The sequence below is a fragment of the Erinaceus europaeus genome, chromosome 12 (genome assembly GCF_950295315.1).
Source record: "Erinaceus europaeus chromosome 12, mEriEur2.1, whole genome shotgun sequence".
Classification (NCBI taxonomy): Eukaryota; Metazoa; Chordata; class Mammalia; order Eulipotyphla; family Erinaceidae; genus Erinaceus; species Erinaceus europaeus.
This window is the reverse complement of record NC_080173.1, coordinates 61,105,713-61,125,143: the sequence shown is the minus strand read 5'-3', so window position 1 is coordinate 61,125,143 and position 19,431 is coordinate 61,105,713. Positions and strand designations below refer to the sequence as shown.

General features: G+C 38.8%; 1 protein-coding gene across 5 annotated transcripts in view; it reads right to left on the bottom strand.

The window, feature by feature from the left end:
* Positions 1-19,431, bottom strand: part of LOC103116739 (phosphatidylcholine transfer protein) — a 51,349-nt gene that overhangs the window by 1,534 nt on the left and 30,384 nt on the right. For 2 of the 5 annotated variants that reach the window (XM_060203778.1, XM_060203777.1), the window contains exon 5: positions 4,750-5,168. The exons of 1 other annotated variant lie outside the window; for it this stretch is intronic. In XM_060203778.1, coding sequence (XP_060059761.1) covers positions 5,026-5,168 — 143 coding nt within the window. In that variant the 3' untranslated portion in view covers positions 4,750-5,025. Of the gene's footprint in view, positions 1-4,749; positions 5,169-5,191; positions 5,449-19,431 lie in introns of those variants that run through there. 2 more of the 5 variants (XM_060203781.1, XM_060203782.1) reach the window with 1 other exon arrangement.

The window sequence follows — 19,431 nt, the reverse complement described above, 5'->3', positions numbered from 1 at the left end:
CCAGGGAACTGATTCAAGCTCCCAGCCCCCACCTGAAGAGAGAGAACTTCATGAGAAGTGAAGCAGCATTACAGGTGTGTCTCTCCATCTCTCCTGTTTTCTGTCTCCTTTAGATAAAGTTAAAAACTTAAAAAGAATATACAAGGCAAGGTGGTGTTTGCTACCTTTTATAGAACAGACTAATAGATCAGAATGCAGTCTGGGCACAGGTAGAAAGAGGTTTCCAACTACATAGAGATTTAATAAAATGTAGCTAAAATTCAGTGGAAGAGTAAGCTTTGCCAAAAGGCAATGTTTCCCATATAGAACAAAAACTAATAAATAGTTGTTAGACTGAAACAGGTGTGTTTTTTGTGGGCCTCTGCAGTTCCTGGGGGTTAAAATGGTAGTTCTCAGGCAGTAATATACTGGGAAATGTTTATTATTGTTATCATTATCATTCTTATTTAGCTAGAACACTGCTCGTCTCTGACTTATGGCAGTGCTGGTGATTGAATCTGGGATCTGGGAGTCTCAGGCATAAAAACTTTTTGCATAACTACTATATTATGCTATTTCTCTCTCCCTACTGGTAAATGTTTATCATTTTGTGATATTTTTCAATTTGTGTGGCATAAATATTATTACTAGATGTGATTTCTTTTTTTAATCATCAGAGTCATTTTACTGAAGGTACGATTGTGGGGGAAAAAAACCACAAAGGGTCTTATGAGCCTACAGGAGCTGGGAGTTGAAACACAACACTGCAATAAAGCTCTTCTCCTGGTGCACTAGCTCGGGCACTCTCCTTTGGGGACCACTTTCAAGTATGAGGCACAGATGTCCAGATTTTTAAGTCTAGGTCCTCTCTTTACTCTTTTCCTGAGTGCCTTTCTGAACACATAGTCTTTATTCTGTTTTCATTTACTTTTTTATTGTTGTTATTTTTACTTTAAAATTTATTTGTTAGCTTTGTTTATTTACTAGATAGAGACAGCCAGACATTGAGAAGAAAGGAGAGCTAGAGAGAGATGGAGAGCCAGAGAAACACCTGCAGCACTGCTTCACTACTCCTGAAGCTTTCCTCCTGCAGGTGGGGTCTTTGTGTACTGTAACATGTGCGCTCAGCCAGATGCACCACCACTCGGCGGCCCCTTTATTTATTTTTATTATTGTATAGAGACAGAGAAAAATTGAGAGGGGTGGGGGAGAGAGGGAAAGAGACAGACAGACACAAGCAGTTCTGCTTCACCACTCATGAAGCTTTCGCCTTGCAGGTGGAGACTAGGGACTTGAACCGCAGACCTTGTGCACTAAAATGTGTGCACTTAACTATGTGCACCACCACCAGGCCCTTTCCTTTTCTAAAATGGTCTATTTTAAATAATTTAATGACAATTTGAAAAGGAAAACAGGCACTTGACTTATTTATTTATCATTCCAGGAAGATAAGGAGAACCCATGCCCTAGAAACACAATAGCTTCTTTCTTTTTATTTTAAAGAGAATAAAATGCTTGTTTTTAAAGGGTGTATTACTATCTCCCAAGAAAGAATAAATGTGAAATTTTTCTATATAGAGACAGTGAGTCACAGAGAAAGGGAGATAAACACACTTTATATATAGAGATAGCAGCTTATATTCTTATTTAATTCTTGTTATTTAGTCATTATATATTGTAACCTTGCATGCATGGTCAACTTTAATTGGAAGGCATAGAGTTCATGATGATATGAGTTTCCAGATGTTATTTTCTTCCTCCAGAATGGATGCAATTTTGCTTCTATCAGGCAGCTATGTAAGGACAGATCACAAGACAATTTCTGATTTGTCTATTTTTTTAAGTTAATCTGTGTAATAAACGGTTGATCTTTATCACATATAGCTCACCCTTTAGGTGTTCCAAAATATTCAGGACTATATAATACAATTATATATACTACATAATATAAATTTCAGGATATATAATACAATTATCAAATAAGCAGGTGCATCCTAAAATTTTGTACCTTACATGCCTAATCTGCTTCACTAACACTCTGGTCCTGGTACCAGCTAAAATCTGTGATGTTAACCAGGCATCTTTTTGTCTTTTCTTTGGCAAGTATTTAATTCAGTATTTTGCTTCGCAGACTCCATAGGATTCCATAGGGCTCATTGTGACTTCTCAGATTCTTCAACTTTATCACTAAATTGCCAAGCAAATAAAAATTCCTCAAAAATAATATAAAGTGGGCGCCGGGTGGTATCGCAGTGTGTTAAGCACACATGGAGCAAAGCACAAGGACTGGCATCAGGATCCCAGTTTGAGCCGCTGGCTCCTGACCTGCAGGGCGGTGGCTTCATAGGCAGTGAAGCAGGTCTGCAGGTGTCTCTCTTTCTCTCCTCCTCTCTATCTTCCTCTCTTCTCTCCATTTCTCTGTGCTAACAACGACGATGGCATCAATAACAATAACAACAATAATAACTACAACAACAATAAAAAGCAAGGGCAAAAAATGGAAAATAAATGATAATAATAATAATAATACATGAGGACCACTTGGTAGCTTAGTAACAGAGCACTTAAGCAAGACACTGAGTTCAATCTCCAAAACCACATTTAAACAAAATCCATGAGACTCACTGTGCTTACAAAATACTGTAACACCTCACTGAATAAGCACATAGGATAGTCTATAACTTTATTACTGTGGGAAATGTCAGATTCATTCACCAACATTGAGAAAGTACTCTGATCTATAATGGTAACAATTTCTATAATCAGAAGATCTTTCATATCTCTTCCTCATTCTTTTTCTGCTTACTTAATCCCTACATACATCTTGTTTTTTTCTAAACTTGTCTTGGCAAAAATATCTGATCCTTTCTTTGCATCTCCAAAACACATATATTCCAACTTTAATAGAGGACATAACATTCTAATTTGTATCATTATAATTGTTTAGACATATGTCTGGGAGACCATTTCAGGTAATAACAGTACCTTCATTCAGTGAACCCCTAAATGGTGCTCAGTTAATCTGTGTTAAGAGAACAAATAGAGCAGGCAGTTGTGCTTTCTCTTTGGAAATAGTGACAAGATTGGTCTCTTCTTCCTATTTCACTTCCAGCTCAATATTCTAAATGATCTGTTATGTTTTAGTCAAGTAACATCGTGACAGAAATCTGAAATTTTTGCCAAAGTATTACACTGTATGTAAAGTAACAGGAATTAAAGGAGAACCACTTTAAGTAGCTTTAACACAAACATTTCAATCTGTCATGCTCCCTTCCATGGGTGAAGGAACTGTAAATGAAGTAGTTGGCTCTTAGAGAGCTATGGCACAATTCTTGGCTCACTTTGATAAATATTGATCTTGTATAAATTACTCAGAAGAGGCAGTCGATGGTTCTGGGAGCAACATACATAACTCCCATTCCCCTTTATGCAAAGACATAAATCATTTATGAATAGAGCCCCACATGCTCCATGAATAAGTTCCTTGGATTCTAAGATGACTGATACTCAAGTATTTTTCTCATTTGAGTGCAGACCTAAATTTACGCAAGCATTCAGACTACATGAAGTTACAATGCCTTTTTGTTCACTGTAAGGTGAGAGATGCATAATAGGGTTTCATGGGTAAACATCGCATGCTTCAAAATAAACACCATTAAATGCAACTGCACATTTGTGCCGTTAATAAAGCTGATGGCAAGAGGATAGCTTTTTAGAAGTATCTCATGCCATGTTCATTTAATTTTAAGTTATAGTTGCTGGTGGAATTAGGAGGATATATATATATATATATATATATATATATATATATATATATATATATATATATATATCTGTGTGTGTGTGGAATTGTAGAGAATTTGTTTTCTCTGACTACCGTTGAATTGATCATTTGGTTTCATCTGGTAAGTTGTGAATAGCACAATAAGGGGTCTGTGTGTGGTGAGGAGTCATTAAAATAAAGAACCAAAGGGCAGCAAACATTGGTTTTCAGGGATTCTTGTGGTAAGATTAATAATGAGTGTTTAACCTCTGGGGACTTCATCACTGAAGGGACAAGAGGAAAGATAAAGAGACAGACTGACAAATAGCTTGTGGTCTCTTGGCAGGAGATGGAATGTATCATTAGAGCTCACACAAAGGGTCAAAATGCTGAGTCTTGGGAAAAAACAAAGGAATGTGACATGTTTTTTGGCACCTTTTTTTTTTCTGTGACTTTCCCCACCTTGCAGCTTTTTTGCTCTCCAGTTCGCACTTTTCCACATTCCGTGAATTATGGATGTTTGTTTCATAATTTAAATTGTATATCATCCATGACACAAGAAATACATTTTTTTAAATTGACAGACAGCAAATCTTTAATGAAGACTCAGAGAAATATATACATGAAAAAATACTACCAAATTATTAATTAAAGAGAGAATGGAAAGCCAAGTAAATACCTGCTATGAAAGATTTATTAAACAAGATGTGGAATACTACTACAAAGAATAAAACATGTACATTAAATATAAACATACCAGATATAAGGTTAGCAAAATTTTATTGAGGGTTAAGGGAAGGAAAAGAAAGCTGCAGGACAGACTTTATAATATGATTTCTTTTAAAACAAAATCACATCACGTACATATAGTTTATGATGGTGATATCTTGAGAATGCAAAGAGTGTCAGAGGACGGTAGACTTCTTATGTTGAGTATGTCTGGGTTTCTTGAATTTACTGTAGTGCACAAGAGTCACTTTTTGGTTTGATTTTGGCCATTGAAAATAATTTTTATTATTTTATTATTATTATTATTTAGTTATTATTTATTATCAGAAAGTTCACTGTCTTTCAGATCCATGATCAGCTGTCATCAAGAAGTCTTTTACTATACATGGTACGTGGGTAAATAGTCAAAATGAGCACACGTTCTTGATTGTAGATACATAATGTGAATGAAAGCTAACCATGAAAGTAAGCATTTAAATCAGTTGACTATCTCCCTCATTTCAGGAAAGAAGAAACTGAGTTCTGAGGATGATAAACTGCAATCATTCACCACTTTAGGCATACAGAAATTGTCCCACCAAATGTATACTGGTGTTTCCAGTCCAAAGAATATGGTTATTAAAAGATGGAAGTATGGTTTTCTCCAGCTGTATGGTATTCACCACCTCGTGCTCACCTATGTAAGCCAATGTGAGATCTGATGTAGTTAGTGGAGCATCATGAATGAAAGATAGAGGAAAGAATTCAGAGGATTTTCACAGCAGTATATAGTATTGAATTCACTCTTGATTGAGACATGGACCATTAGCAAGTTATAAGGAGAAAGATAACATTGTAGACAGGGCAATCAGGACACACAAACAATAGAAAGCACAGTATGTTGAGATGGGAATTGCCAGTAAAGCATTTACAACATAACGGAAAATATAGACCACCTGTTCAGGATAGGAGTGGCACTTCCTTAACATTCATCTTACCTGTAACAAAAAAGGAAATTTAAAGTTTATGGATGAATTCATATCCTCTGTTATAGAATTTGCTACATCAAAGAATCTAATAATGTGCTATGGATTTAACTTTCTAAGATATTTATTGTTTTTTTTTTGTTTTTTTAAATTTTATTTATTTATTTATTTATTGACTAGGGACCGAGAGAAATTGAGAGTGGAAGGGGAGATAGAGAGGGAGACTGAGAGACACCTGCAGCCCTGCTTCACCACTTGTGAAGCTTTCCACCTGCAAGTGGGGACCAGGGGCTTGAACCTGCGACCTTGCGCACTGAAATGTGTGAGCTTAACCAGGTGCGCCACTGCCTGGCCCCAAGATATTTATTGTTTAAGAAAAAAAAGTCCTGAAGGTTTGTATGGCCCTAAAGAATAAATAAATAAATAAATAAATAAATAAATAAATAAATAAAACAAAATACCAAAAAAGAAGAAAAAAAAGGAAAGAAAGAAATTTATTTTTTAAAAGGTAAGAGAAAATAGCATGACTGAAGTCAGAATTATATGAAGGGAAATAAGAGCTATGTGTATGGTAGATAAGTGGATAAAATATTGGTAAAGTATTAAGACATGTTTAAAATATGCTAAGAAATTATGCATAGACATAATTTTATTTCATTTTCACAATGTGAGGTATAAATATGATTTACTTCTCCTTCAGGAATTAGAAGGGCTCAGAAACATTAAGTGGCATGTTTTGGGGCACAGAGCCAGCAGTGCTAGGTTAGGGTTTGAGAGCTAATCCTTTTCTGATGCTAGAGTTATTTCTATTGTGTAAGAATTTCTCACAAGATGTCTGGGAGAAAGAGGATGTGGTATCCAGAAAGTCATAAAAAATAAAGTAAAACAATCTAAAGAGTTTATGGGACTGGGTGGTGGCACACTTGGTTGAACTGATATGTTTTTATTTTATTTTATTTTATTATTTATTTATTCCCTTTTGTTGCCCTTGTTGTAGTTATTATTGTTATTATTGATGTCATTGTTGGATAGGACAGAGAGAAATGAAGAGAGGAGGGGAAGACAGAGAGGGGGAGAGAACGATAGACACCTGCAGACCTGCTTTACCACTTGTGAAGCAATGCCCACCACCCCGCAGATGGAGAGCTGGGGGCTTGAACCAGGATCCTTACGCCAGTCCTTGTACTTTGTGCCCCCTGTACTTAACCCGCTGCACTATTGCCCAACACCCTGAACTGTTACATTACAGTGCACAAGGACTCTGGTTTAAGCCCCTGTCTGCAAGCAGCGCTCCAGGTGTCTGTCTCTCTCTTTCCCACTCTATGTCTCCTTCTACCTCAATTTCTCTCTGTTCTGTCAAATAAATAAGTAAAAGTTTAAGAGGGGCTTGGAAGTGGCACACTGAGAAGACTGTACATGTTACAGTACACAAGGACCCATATTCAATCTCCTGGCACCTATCTGCAAGGGGAAGCTTCACGAGCAGTGAAGCAGTACTGTAGGTGTCTCTTTCTCCCTGCGTCTCCCCCTCTTCTCTCAATTTCTCTCTGTCTCTGTCCAAAGTGAATGAATGAGTAAATACAAACAGGAACAAATTAAAAGGGTGCTTAAAAAATAAAATTGATATGTACGGTCCCATGACTGAGAACAATAAGATATACCAATTGTGGAGAATAGGAAAATTTCCCTCAGCACTTTATTATAGAAAATGTAAAGGAAAATTAAAGAACTGTACATGGAAAACTCTTTACCACCACCCAGATGTCATGATTAATATTGTGTTGTTTGTGCTTTATCAAGAGCTGTATTTAAAAAATAATAATAATTAAAATTCTGACTAGGTAATCACTGACAATTATACATAAAATAAATAATTTACAAATAATTATTAAAATACTTCTATAGTGTAAGTTTTATGAGGTCAAGGACAACCATGTCTAGCTTGGCTCTCAGCACAGTGTTGAGCACAGATAAATAGTTATTGAATGAATGAATGACATAATACCAGTGAGTAAAGTAAACGTGCTTCAGTGAAAAAAGGAACACAGTATATTCTCCAGTGAATTAATAATTAGGAAAACAACCTTCTATGCATAGAAGAAACCATAAATGACTAGTATCAAACCAGAAGATTGCCAATTTAAACTGTTAAACACTCATGTGCTACACATTCAAATATACACTACAAAAATATATAAAGAGTTGAAACCACCAAAATTTTACTTTAGTTAATGATCATGTACATAAGTAAAAGGGAAGCTGTTGCTTAGTAAATCTGAAGAGTGGATGAGAGGTGGAAAGAACATAGATTGTTATGAACCAGTGGGCTAAGTATTTTAATAATAAAAAAAAAAAGAAGCCAAAGCATTCAAATCCTTTGTCTATACCTGCAGGGGGAAAGCTTCATGAATGGTGGAGTAGACTACAGATGTCTCTATTTCCTCTCTCTCTCTCTTCTGTCTCTATCATAATCAAAATGTAAAATGAAATAAAAAGTGCAAATTCTTAAAAATGTGGTGGTAACAGATATAGATAGCATTATGGCAGAATAAAAAGTGGGTGGGTTAGAAGTAATGGCCTCACTCCACTATAGTTTACTGAGCAAACTCTCACTGAGGCAACCAAAACAGAGGAGACAGTTTATTTTGATAAGTGAACCCACGATTACTGTAGACAACAATTATTTAAGGACTAGAGGGGAGGCTGAACTAAGGAAGGAAAACAAAGGGGAATATAATTACATTTAAAAACATTTCAATGGTTAACGAAAAAAGAAGCAGAAATCATGGTTTTAAGGTGGAAGTTAAAGTGACTGTATATACATATATGCATATAAAGTGTAAACATACACTTAATTACAACACTTAATTACACTTAAATACAACATAAAGATTATAACATAAGAATTGGTACACTCTGAGGTCCAGAAACAAATAGAAAATAGGTTAGTTAAAATTCTAAAGAAAGTGGAGGTCAGAACTCATGTGGGATAATGCAGTTTTAAAGCCTGAGGCCAAAAATAATCTATGTTCAGTGGGATTTCAGCTATGGAATATCTGGTAAAAGAAAACAATATGAAAGTCAAATAACCAACACTTACCTTCCTCCCACCCTCACAAGAAACATAAACCAGAGGCAGTTATTCTGCCTTGAGATGAAAAGGGAAGTCATCAAAATATATAAAGAGCTCAGCAAACTTAGCACCAAAAAAGCAAATGACCCCATCCAAAAATGGGCAGAGGATATGAACAAAACATTCACCTCAGGGGAGATCCAAAAGGCTAACAAACATATGAAAAACTGCTCTAGGTCACTGATTGCCAGAGAAATACATTAAGACAACACTAAGATACCACCTCACTCCTGTAAGAATGGCAAACATGAAAAAGAACAGCAGCAACAAATGCTGGAGAAGCTGTGGGGACAGAGGAACACTTTTGCATTGCTGGTGGGAATGTAAATTGGTACAGCCTCTGTGGAGAGCAGTCTGGAAAACTCTCACAAGGCTACATATGGACCTTCCATATGATCCAGTAATTGCTCTCCTGGGATTATACCCCAAGGACTCCATAACACCCAACCAAAAAGAGGTGTGTACTCCTATGTTCATAGCAGCACAATTCATAATAGCTAAAACCTGGAAGCAACCCAGGTGCCCAACAACAGATGAGTGGCTGAGAAAGCTGTGGTATATACACACAATGGAATACTATGCAGCTATCAAGAACAATGAACCCACCTACTCTGACCCATCTTGGACAGAGCTAGAAGGAATTATGTTAAGTGAGCTAAGTCAGAAAGATAAAGATGAGTATGGGATGATCCCACTCATCAACAGAAGTTGAGTAAGAAGATGTAAAAAGGAAACTAAAAGCAGGACCTGACCAAATTGTAAGTAGGGCACCAAAGTAAAAACCCTGTGGTGAGGGGTAAACATGCAGCTTCCTGGGCCAGTGGGGGGTGGGAGTGGGTGGGAGGGATGGGTCACAGTCTTTTGGTGGTGGGAATGGTGTTTGTACACTCCTAGCAAAATGTAGTCATATAAATCACTAGTTAATTAATATGAGAGGGGGAAAATTAATTGTATGTCTCGAAGTTTTTTAAAACACAGACTGTCTTTTTAATATATAGGCCGTGTGTTTGATATGTGGACTCTCTCAAAAGCCAAGACCAAGTCGATCAGAAGCAACCAATAGCACAGCTATATACAAGATACTGGGTATTGTACAGCAAACCCTAACAAAGGGACTTTTCAAAGTTAACCCAATCACCAAATAATGTGATGATAACATTAACTATCGATTGTCTTTTGGAACCCTAAGACAGCAGGAACCTCACATCTCCACTATAAAGCCTCTACTTCCCCCAGTCCTGGAACTCTTGGATAGGACCCACTTTCCCGTATGCCTCTCCCAATCCATATCAAATAATATTGCATCTGCCGATCGCAAACCTAATCAACACAACGATTGCCACCACAACATGCTTCACTTCAGACTGTGTCCAGAGACCACACGTGTGAAATGACAACCCTTCAGCTTTATAACTCGGGTGAGACCTTTCCGTTCATAGTATACTCTAATTCCATCCCAGGTGGTTCACTTTCTAACAAAGTCCCAAAACCTAGATATACACCAGTTTCTGTGTGAGAGAGCATATGTTCACACGTATCCATAAACTACTGCAAAATATATACCTGAAAGCAGAAGTACACTAGAGTTTGCAATGAGTATCCCCCTAACACTTCCTCTTCACTATTCCAAGCTTTGGGTCCATGATTGCTCAACAATTTGTTTGGCTTTGTATGTTAACTCTCTTTTCAGTCACCAGGTTCCAGATGTCATCAGGATGCCGGCCAGGCTTCCCTGGACTGAAGACCCCACCAATGTGTCCTGGAGCTCAGCTTCCCCAGAGACCCACCCTACTAGGGAAAGAGAGAGGCAGACTGGGAGTATGGACCGACCAGTGAACGCCCATGTTCAGCGGTGAAGCAATTACAGAAGCCAGACCTTCTACCTTCTGCAACCCACAATGACCCTGGGTCCATGCTCCCAGAGGGATAGAGAATGGGAAAGCTATCAGGGGAGGGGGTTGAATATGGAGTTATCAGGGGGCAGTGGGAATTGTGTGGACTTGTACCCCTCCTACCCTATGGTTTTGTTAATTTATCCTTTCTTAAATTAAAAAAAAGAATAAAATAAAAAAAAATAAAAAAGGAAGTCATCTAATAAATGAGTGTATAACTGTAAGTAGTGAACATTTCTTTTTTTAAAACTTTTTTAAAGATTTTTTTCTTATATTTATTTATTTTCCCTTTTGTTGCCCTTGTTGTTTTAGTAGTGAATATTTCTATGAAGAAAATATGGATGGTTAAAGAGAAAGATAAAGTTTTTGCTTGTTTTATTTTGAAGAGAAAACTGCTTCAGAGTAGGAGACATTTAAGTAGTGATGGAATTAAAGGAAAACTGTTTTTTTATTAGTTATTTGTCAGTTTATAACAAAACACCCTAGGATTTGACTTAAAACAACTATTATTGGGGCAGGACAGTGGCATTCCCAGTAAAGAACACATTTCTCCATACTTGAGGATATGTGTTCAAACCCACAGTTCTCAACTACAAGGGGGAATCTTCAAGACAGTAGAGTAGCTGACTCTCTCTCTCTCTCTCTCTCTCTCTCTCTCTCCCTCCCTCCCTCCCTCTCCCTCCACACTTCTCTCAGAAAAAGAAAGGAAAAATGAAAAACAAACAAACAGACAAAGGCTGGTGGACTTGTCCAGCAGGTACTGAGCCTTAGTAGATTTTGGTGTGTCTAGATCCTGCCTTAAATTGTCCCAACATTTCTGGCCCAGCATGTCAATAAGAAGGCAATCAAGGTGTCTTCTGGGACCGTGGTCATTGCAAAACCTAACAGAACCTGCTTCCAATATCACTCAGAAAGTTCTTGGCAAAACTGAATCCCTCTCAGATTGCTAGGGAACTCAGTTCCTCACTTTCCACTAACCAGAAATTAACCCCCAGTTCTTTGACACATCAGCTTCTCTGCAAAGCAATCATAAAAAACAAACTCATCATCTGAGCAAGCAAATGAGAAGAGCCAGGAGAAAAGGTAATCAAGAACAAAATCACAGTCTTTTAGAACATAGTCTTAGATGTGAAAACCCATCACTTTTGCTATATTCTATCCTTTAGAAGCAAGTCACTTGTCCAGCCCACACATAGAGGAGATTACATCAGGCTGTGGATTCCAGTAGAAACTATCATCTGGAGTCATGTCAGAAAGCTGTTTAACTCTAGGTAGTGTACTCTATGCACACAGACTTAAGGGGTGGGCATTCCAGATGTTAAGAACAGCAAATATCAACACCAAGGTATGTTGGAAGAACAGAGGGAGAAGACTGCAAAGGAATAATCCAAGTTGGAGGTAGAGCATGAAAAGTAAGCACAGGCCAGATCCTAGACCATATGGAATGTTTTAGGTCTTAATAGTTTGGATTTAATTATAGTTTTGAAGAAAAGCTCTTGGAAAGTTTTAAGCAGATGAAGTGTTTTTTTTTTTTTTTTATGGTTGGTTTTGTTTTGTTTTAGAGGCAGAGAAGGCAGAGAGAGAGAATGAAAGAGACTGTAGCACTGAAACTTCTTTTAATACCGTGGTGGCCAGGCTCAAATCTGGGTCATTCATATGACAAAGCAGCACACTCTCCAAATGAGCTATTTCACTAGCATGGGCAGAGAACATTAAATCAAACTCCTTTATAAAATCATAGTGATAATGATATATTCTTTCCCCTGCCCCTTTGGTTGCCCTTATTGTTGTAGCCTTGTTGTGGTTATTATTGTTGTTGATGCCATTCACTGTGGATAGGACAGAGAGAAATGGAGAGAGGAGGGGAAGACAGAGAGGGGGCGAGAAAGATAGACACCTACAGACCTGCTTCACTGCTTGTGAAGTGACTCTCCTGCAGGGGGTGAGCTGGAGGCTCAAACCAGGATGCTTATAATTGTCCTTTCTCTTTGTGCCACTTTCACTTAACCCGCTGCACTACCAGGCGAACCCTAATAATGATGTTTTAACTCATGACCTTTCTAAGGGGAAGTTGGTAATTCCTTTCAATTTTTCTCTGTATTACAAAATTATTTTGTCTTACCAGTTCTTAAGATCCTGAATTTGACAAACTGGTGAGCCATAAAAACACTATTCAAATATAAATGGGGCTATTGGAAAAGTCAAATGTACTTTTCTATATACATATATATATATATATATATATATATATAATTATTTTCTTTATTTACTGAATAGAGAAAGCCAGGAATCGAGGAGGAAGTGGGTGGTAGAGAGGGAGAGAGACAGAGAGACACTTGCCACACTGCTTCACCACTCACAACTCAAAAAGCTTTCTCCCTGCAGGTGGGGACCAAGGGCCTGAACCCAGGTCCTTGTGCATTGTAACTTGTGTGCTCAAGTAGGTGCACCACCACCCGGCCCCTTTTTCTTTCTTTTTCTTTTTTTTTTTTTTTTAATTTATTATTTAAGAAACGATTAGTGAACAAAAACATAAGGTAGGAGGGGTACAACTCCACACAATTCCCACCACCCAATCCCCATAACCCACCCCCTCCCATGGTAGGTTTCCCATTCTCTAGCCCTCTGGGAGCATGGACCCAGGGTCATTGAGGGTTGCAGAAGGTAGAAGGTCTGGCTTCTGTAATTGCTTCCCCGTTGAACATGGGCGTTGACTGGTTGGTCCATACTCCCAGTCTGCCTCTCTCTTTCCCTAGTAAGGTGTGTCTCTGGGGAAGCTGAGCTCCAGGACACATTGGTGGGGTCTTCAATCCAGGGAAGCCTAGCCAGCATCCTGGTGGCATCAGGAACCTGGTGATTGAAAAGAGAGTTAACATATGAAGCCAAACAATTTGTTGAGCAATCATGGATCCCAAGCTTGGAATAGTGGAGAGGAAGTGTTAGGGAGGTACTCACTGCAAACTCTAGTGTACTTCTGCTTTCAGGTATATATTTTGCAGTAGTTTATGGATACGTGTCCACATAAGCTCTCTCTCACAGAAACTGGTGTATATCTAGATTATGGGACTTTGTTAGAAAGTGAACTACCTGAGATGAAATTAGAGTGTACTATAAAAGGAAAGGTCTCACCCGAGTAATGAAGTTGAAGGGTTGTCATTCCACACGTGAAGTCTCTGGATACAGTCTGAGGTGAAGCATGTTGAGGTGGTAATCGTTGCGTTGGTTAGGTTGTGATCGGTGGATGCAATATTATTTGGTTTGGATTGGGAGATGCATACGGGAAAGTGGGCCCTATCCAGGGGTTCCAGGACTGGGGGAAGTAGGGGCTCTATAGTGAAGATGTGAGGTTCCTGCTGTCTTAGGGTTCAAAAAGACAATCGATAGTTAATATTATCATCACATTATTTGTTAATTGGGTTAACTTTGAAAAGTCCCTTTGTTATGGTTTGCTGTACAGTACCCAGTATCTTGTATATAGCTGTGCTATTGAATGCTTCTAATCTACTTGGTCTAGGCTTTTGAGAGAGTCCGCATATCAAATACATAGCCTATATATTAAAAAGATTCAGTTTGTCTTTTGAGAAACTTTGAGACATACAATTGATTTCCCCCTCTCATATTAATTAACTACTGATTTATATTTCTACATTTTGCTAGGAGTGTACATAAACACCATTCCCACCACCAAAGGACTGTGATCCATCCCTCCCGCCCACTCCCACCCTCCACTGGCACAGGAAGCTACATGTCTACTAAAAGCAGGACCTGATCAAATTTTAAGTAGGGCACCAAAGTGAAAACCCAGTGGTGAGGGGTAGACATGTAGCTTTCTTTATTTTTCTATGCAAATACGCATCATGACCATTCTGACAACTACAACATATATAAATTTTGAATTCCCATTTGTTGTCTGGAGAAGAAATTTGAGTTGATTTGTTACTGGGATTATTATTTTAATATTCATTGTAATCAGTTGAGTTTGTACCACTTCAACCTCAAAAAAATTTGGGGAGAACAAGGAGTTGGGGTGAGAATTTTGGTACATCACTATATTCTAACCATGTGTGTGGAGTCAGTGGTCTCCTATCAACCATGGTTTTGTGGGGTCTAGTGTCTACTTCCTCCTGGAGAATAAACATGCTAAAACCGCTGATTCCTTCTCCCTAGTTATCTGTATCAGTTAATCCCAGCACATAGCTGCCAGCTGAGCTCTGCTTTGGCCAAGTTGCTCTGCTTTGAAATTCTCCCCAGGCTACCTCGCCCAATGATGTCAGCCTGGGTGAGTGCCCCACCAGCCCTCTCTCTCACAAGATGATGTGCAAGGGGAAATGCTGGTTGTCTCTGCTCAGGAAACATCTGGTTGATCCGCTAGTTCTCAAGCGGGCAACTGGCTATTTTATAAGTTAGTGGAATAGAGTAGGATGGGGGAAGACACAGAGATTCAGCGATTACTCAGCCTGGCCAACAAGTCACAAACTGAAGTGAGACTTGAGGAAACAGCCTCCCTGGCAGCCCTCCCCAGGGATCCAGGCTACTGCTGCACTGTCACATTTCCTAGCTTGTAATGGAAAATGAATGCTGTTTACAAGAGCTTAAAGTAGCTGAAATGGGAACATGAGCCAAGCAGTATAGTGGAGGGCAAACTCCTACTTAGAAGCTTTCAGTAATTACTTAATAGCAGGTCTGAAATACAGCCTCCTAATGAAGAATGTTATTCACTTTCCCTTGGAAAATGTAAAATCTACACTCACTGGTAAGCAGAACCCATGACCACTTCAAAACAGATTCTGTCCCTCATAAGCTGTTTGACACAGAACAAAAAATGCTGTATGTCCTTCACTGATCTCTCAATATCATTTTTGTCCTGTATGAACCAGTAGAAAGGAACCAGGGAGAACAGATAAGAGAAACTAGATTTGCTCTGCTGCCCTAGTCCCCACTAACCTCTTTATCTGTTACAGGGAGATTCTGGTCTGCAAATGAAAAGTTCTTCTCTTCTGTCCCAGCCCTGCCTCCTTTCTTTACTCCTTCAGTTTAATATCTTTCTGGTGTGTAGACTTTTCTGGTGTGAAGTCATTTTTGACTGACTTACTACATTATTCAGGATTTGCTAGCTAAAAAGAGTCACAGAATGTGCACATAGTGTGTATGTGTATGCATATACATACTTATATAGAAAGAATACAAGAAATTGGCTCACATGATCATGCAAGCTGATCATTTCAAGGTCTTCCGTTAATGAACTGGAGACCCAAGAGAATCTACGGTATGGTTTCAGCCTCAGGACCAGTGCATTAAAAACAAATAGCAACCTGTGTTTGTTTCTTTTTCTTTTTTACCAGAGCATTGCTCAGTTCTGGCTTATGGTGGTTCAAGGTATTGAACCTGGGACTTTGGAGCCTCAGGCATGAGAATCTGTTTGTATAATCATTATGCTATCTACCGCTGCCCTCCACCTGTGTTTCTGCTCAGATCTGAATGAAGGTAGGTTAAGACTGATAGCTCAGCTAGCAGCCAGGCAGAGAGAGTTCCTGCTTACCTACAGAATGGCCAGCCTTTGTCTTCTCTTTGGATTTCCATCTAACTGACTGAGGCCTACTCCCATGAGGCAGCACCATCTGATTGACTCATTCTACTAAATCAAATGTTGGTTTCAAATACACCTAATAGGCAAACTCAGAATGTTTGATCAAATAAGTGAATACATGAGCCCATTAAGTTGACACACAATATTAACAATAACATTTGTTGAAATTCTAATGACAAAACAAAAAAGAAAGAAATTGACCTAACATTAGGAAATGGCCATTGAGTACCAAAGGGTTTATTATTATTGTTGTTGTTGTCTAACTTTATTTTACTTGATAGAGGAAAACTGAGTGAGAAGGGGTTAGAGAAAGAGACAGAGAGACACATGCATCACTGCTTTACCACATGTGAAGCTTTCCTCTTGCAGGTAGAGACTGGGGATTTGAACCTAGGTCCTTATGCATGGCGATTCATGCACTTAACCATGTGTGCCTTATCATCTCCAGTTTGTCGATTGTGAGTTTGAGGCCTAGAGAGGCAAATAAACTGCCTTTAGTAGTCCTCCAATGAAGGAGGTTGGGAATTCAAAACTAATCTTCTTTGATCTCCAATTTATGTTTTTCTCTCTTTAGTTGTTCTCTTCTGGTTCCTGAGAGCCTTTTAAGATATTGAGTTCGGCCATCAACACGGCATAATTTCCTGACTGCATCATTTATGTATATGTCTCTCCTTATAATGCCTTCTCCACATGTGTCTGTGCTGAAATCCTACCCCACCCCTACAGAATTAGCTCCAATGTCTCCTCCTCTATAAACTTTTGACCCACTAGTCCAAAGGAACACTTCTCTTTGAACTATTCATTAGTTAGTACTGGTCAAACTGATTTTTAAAAAATCTTCTAGCTCTGTCCATGATCGGTCAGAGAAGAAGTTGAGTAAGAAGATCTGAAAGGGAAACTAAAAGCAGGACCTGACCAAATTGTAAGTAGGGCCCCAAAGTAAAAACCCTGTGGTGAGGGGTAGACATGCAGCTTCCTGGGCCAGTTGGGGGTGGGAGTGGGTGGGAGGGATGGGTCACAGTCTTTTGGTGGTGGGAATGGTGTTTATGTATACTCCTAGCAAAATGTAGACATATAAATCACTAGTAAATTAATTTGAGAGGGGGAAAATCAATTGTATGTCTCAAAGTTTTTCAAAACACAAACTGAATCTTTTTAATATATAGGCTGCGTATTTGATATGCAGACTCTCTCAAAAGCCTAGACCAAGTAGATTAGAAGCATCCAATAGCACAGCTATATACAAGATACTGGGTACTGTACAGCAAACAATAACAAAAGGACTTTTCAAAGTTAACCCAATCACCAAATAATGTGATGATAACATAAATTATCGATTGTCTTTTGGAACCCTAAGAAAGCAGGAATCTCACATCTCCACTATAAAGCCCCTACTTCCCCCAGTCCTGGAACCCTTGGATAGGGCCCACTTTCCCGTATGCCTCTCCCAATCCATATCAAATAATATTGCATCCGCCAATCACAACCTAACCAACACAACATTACCACTTCAACATGCTTCACTTCAGACTGTGTCCAGAGACTTCATGTGTGGAATGACAACCCTTCCGCTTCATTACTCGGGTGAGACCTTTCTTTTCATAGTATACTCTAATTTCGTCTCAGGTGGTTCACTTTCTAACAAAGTCCCAAAACCTAGATATACACCAGTTTCTGTGAGAGAAAGCGTATCTTCACACATATCTATAAACTACTGCAAAATATATACCTGAAAGCAGAGGTACTCTAGAGTTTGCAGTGAGTACCTCCCTAACACTTCCTCTCCACTATTCCAAGCTTTGGGACCATGATTGCTCAACAATTTGTTTGGCTTTGTATGTTAACTCTCTTTTCAGTCACCAGGTTCCAGATGCCATCAGGATGCTGTCCAGGCTTCCCTGGATTGAAGACCCCACCAATGTGTCCTGGAGCTCAGCTTCCCCAGAGACCCACCCTACTAGGGAAAGAGAAAGGCAGACTGGGAGTATGGACTGACCAGTGAACACCCATGTTCAGCGGTGAAGCAATTACAGAAGCCAGACCTTCTACCTTCTGCAACCCACAATGACCCTGGGTCCATGCTCCCAGAGGAATGGAGAATGGGAAAGCTATCAGGGGAGGGTGTGGGATATGGAGATTGGGTGGTGGGAATTGTGTGGAGTTGTACCCCTCCTACCCTATGGTTTTGTTAATCCTTTCATAAATAAAAAAATCAAAAAAATCTTATAACTATATTAGGAAGTTTACTTCCTTTTTCTTGAAACAGGGTGGTCAAGATATTTCACCATCTTTAATCTCAACTTTCATCATTGAATCCAAGGCAGTTAGTTATATCCCAGCTGCCATAAAGGGAATGAGGAGAAGACAGTTTGTAACTTTTCTTATTCATGTCTTATGCTGTAAGGGCAATATATTATTCAAGCTCATATGACCTTGGCCAGAATTTAGCCTCACTGCCATACTACACTGCAAGGGAAACTGAGAAGTCATGCATTTTCTTCACCCTCAACTACTCTGAAATTAGGAAAATTAGGAACTTTGCAGAACAATTATCCTTTAGCCACAAACTCCAAAGCAATACATCTTTTCCTTCCATATGATGATAATCACATTGTCTCATTAGTATATACTGTGTATCTACTCCATGTCCTCTCTAGACTTATTTCCCAAGGGATGAATCCACCTCACTTTTCTGTAGTTCACTGTCTACCACTAGGCCTGGCATATTATCCAGAGACCTTGGAGAGTCACTCTCATGTTGCTTAGTTATTGCTTCATTATCACAGTTTGTGAAATAAAGCACAGAGTACATCTATCTGAGTATGTACACACAAATATACATTCATATATTAGTAGTATAATTTTTCTGAAGCCCTCTCATTTTGTTGGCTTGAAACTCTGTAAACCTGTGTAACACGATTCTTTTTCTCAAATACAATATATTCTCTTTTTATAGTCAGGAATTAAAGCAGAAAAAAATAATTTGGAGAAAGCAGGTTTTTTAAAAACTTTATTTATAAAAAAGAAACATTGACAAAACCATAAGATAAGAGGGGTACAACTCCACACAATTTCCACCACCAGCTCTCTCTAACCCATCCCCTCCTATGATAGATAGCTTTCCTATTCTTTAACCCTCTGGGAGTATGGACCCAAGGTCATTGTGGGATGCAGAAGGTGGAAGGTCTGGCTTTTGTCAGATTTTTTTTTTTAAATGTCTTTCCTTTTTTTCTTTCCTTCTCTGGCCCCTGAAGAGAAACTGCATGACACAGATACATTAGAAAGCCTGATCAAAGAGTCGGGCGGCAGTGCACTGGGATAAGCGCAGGTGGCACAAAGCTCAAGTACCAGTGTAAGTAAGGATCCTGGTTTGAGCCCCTGGC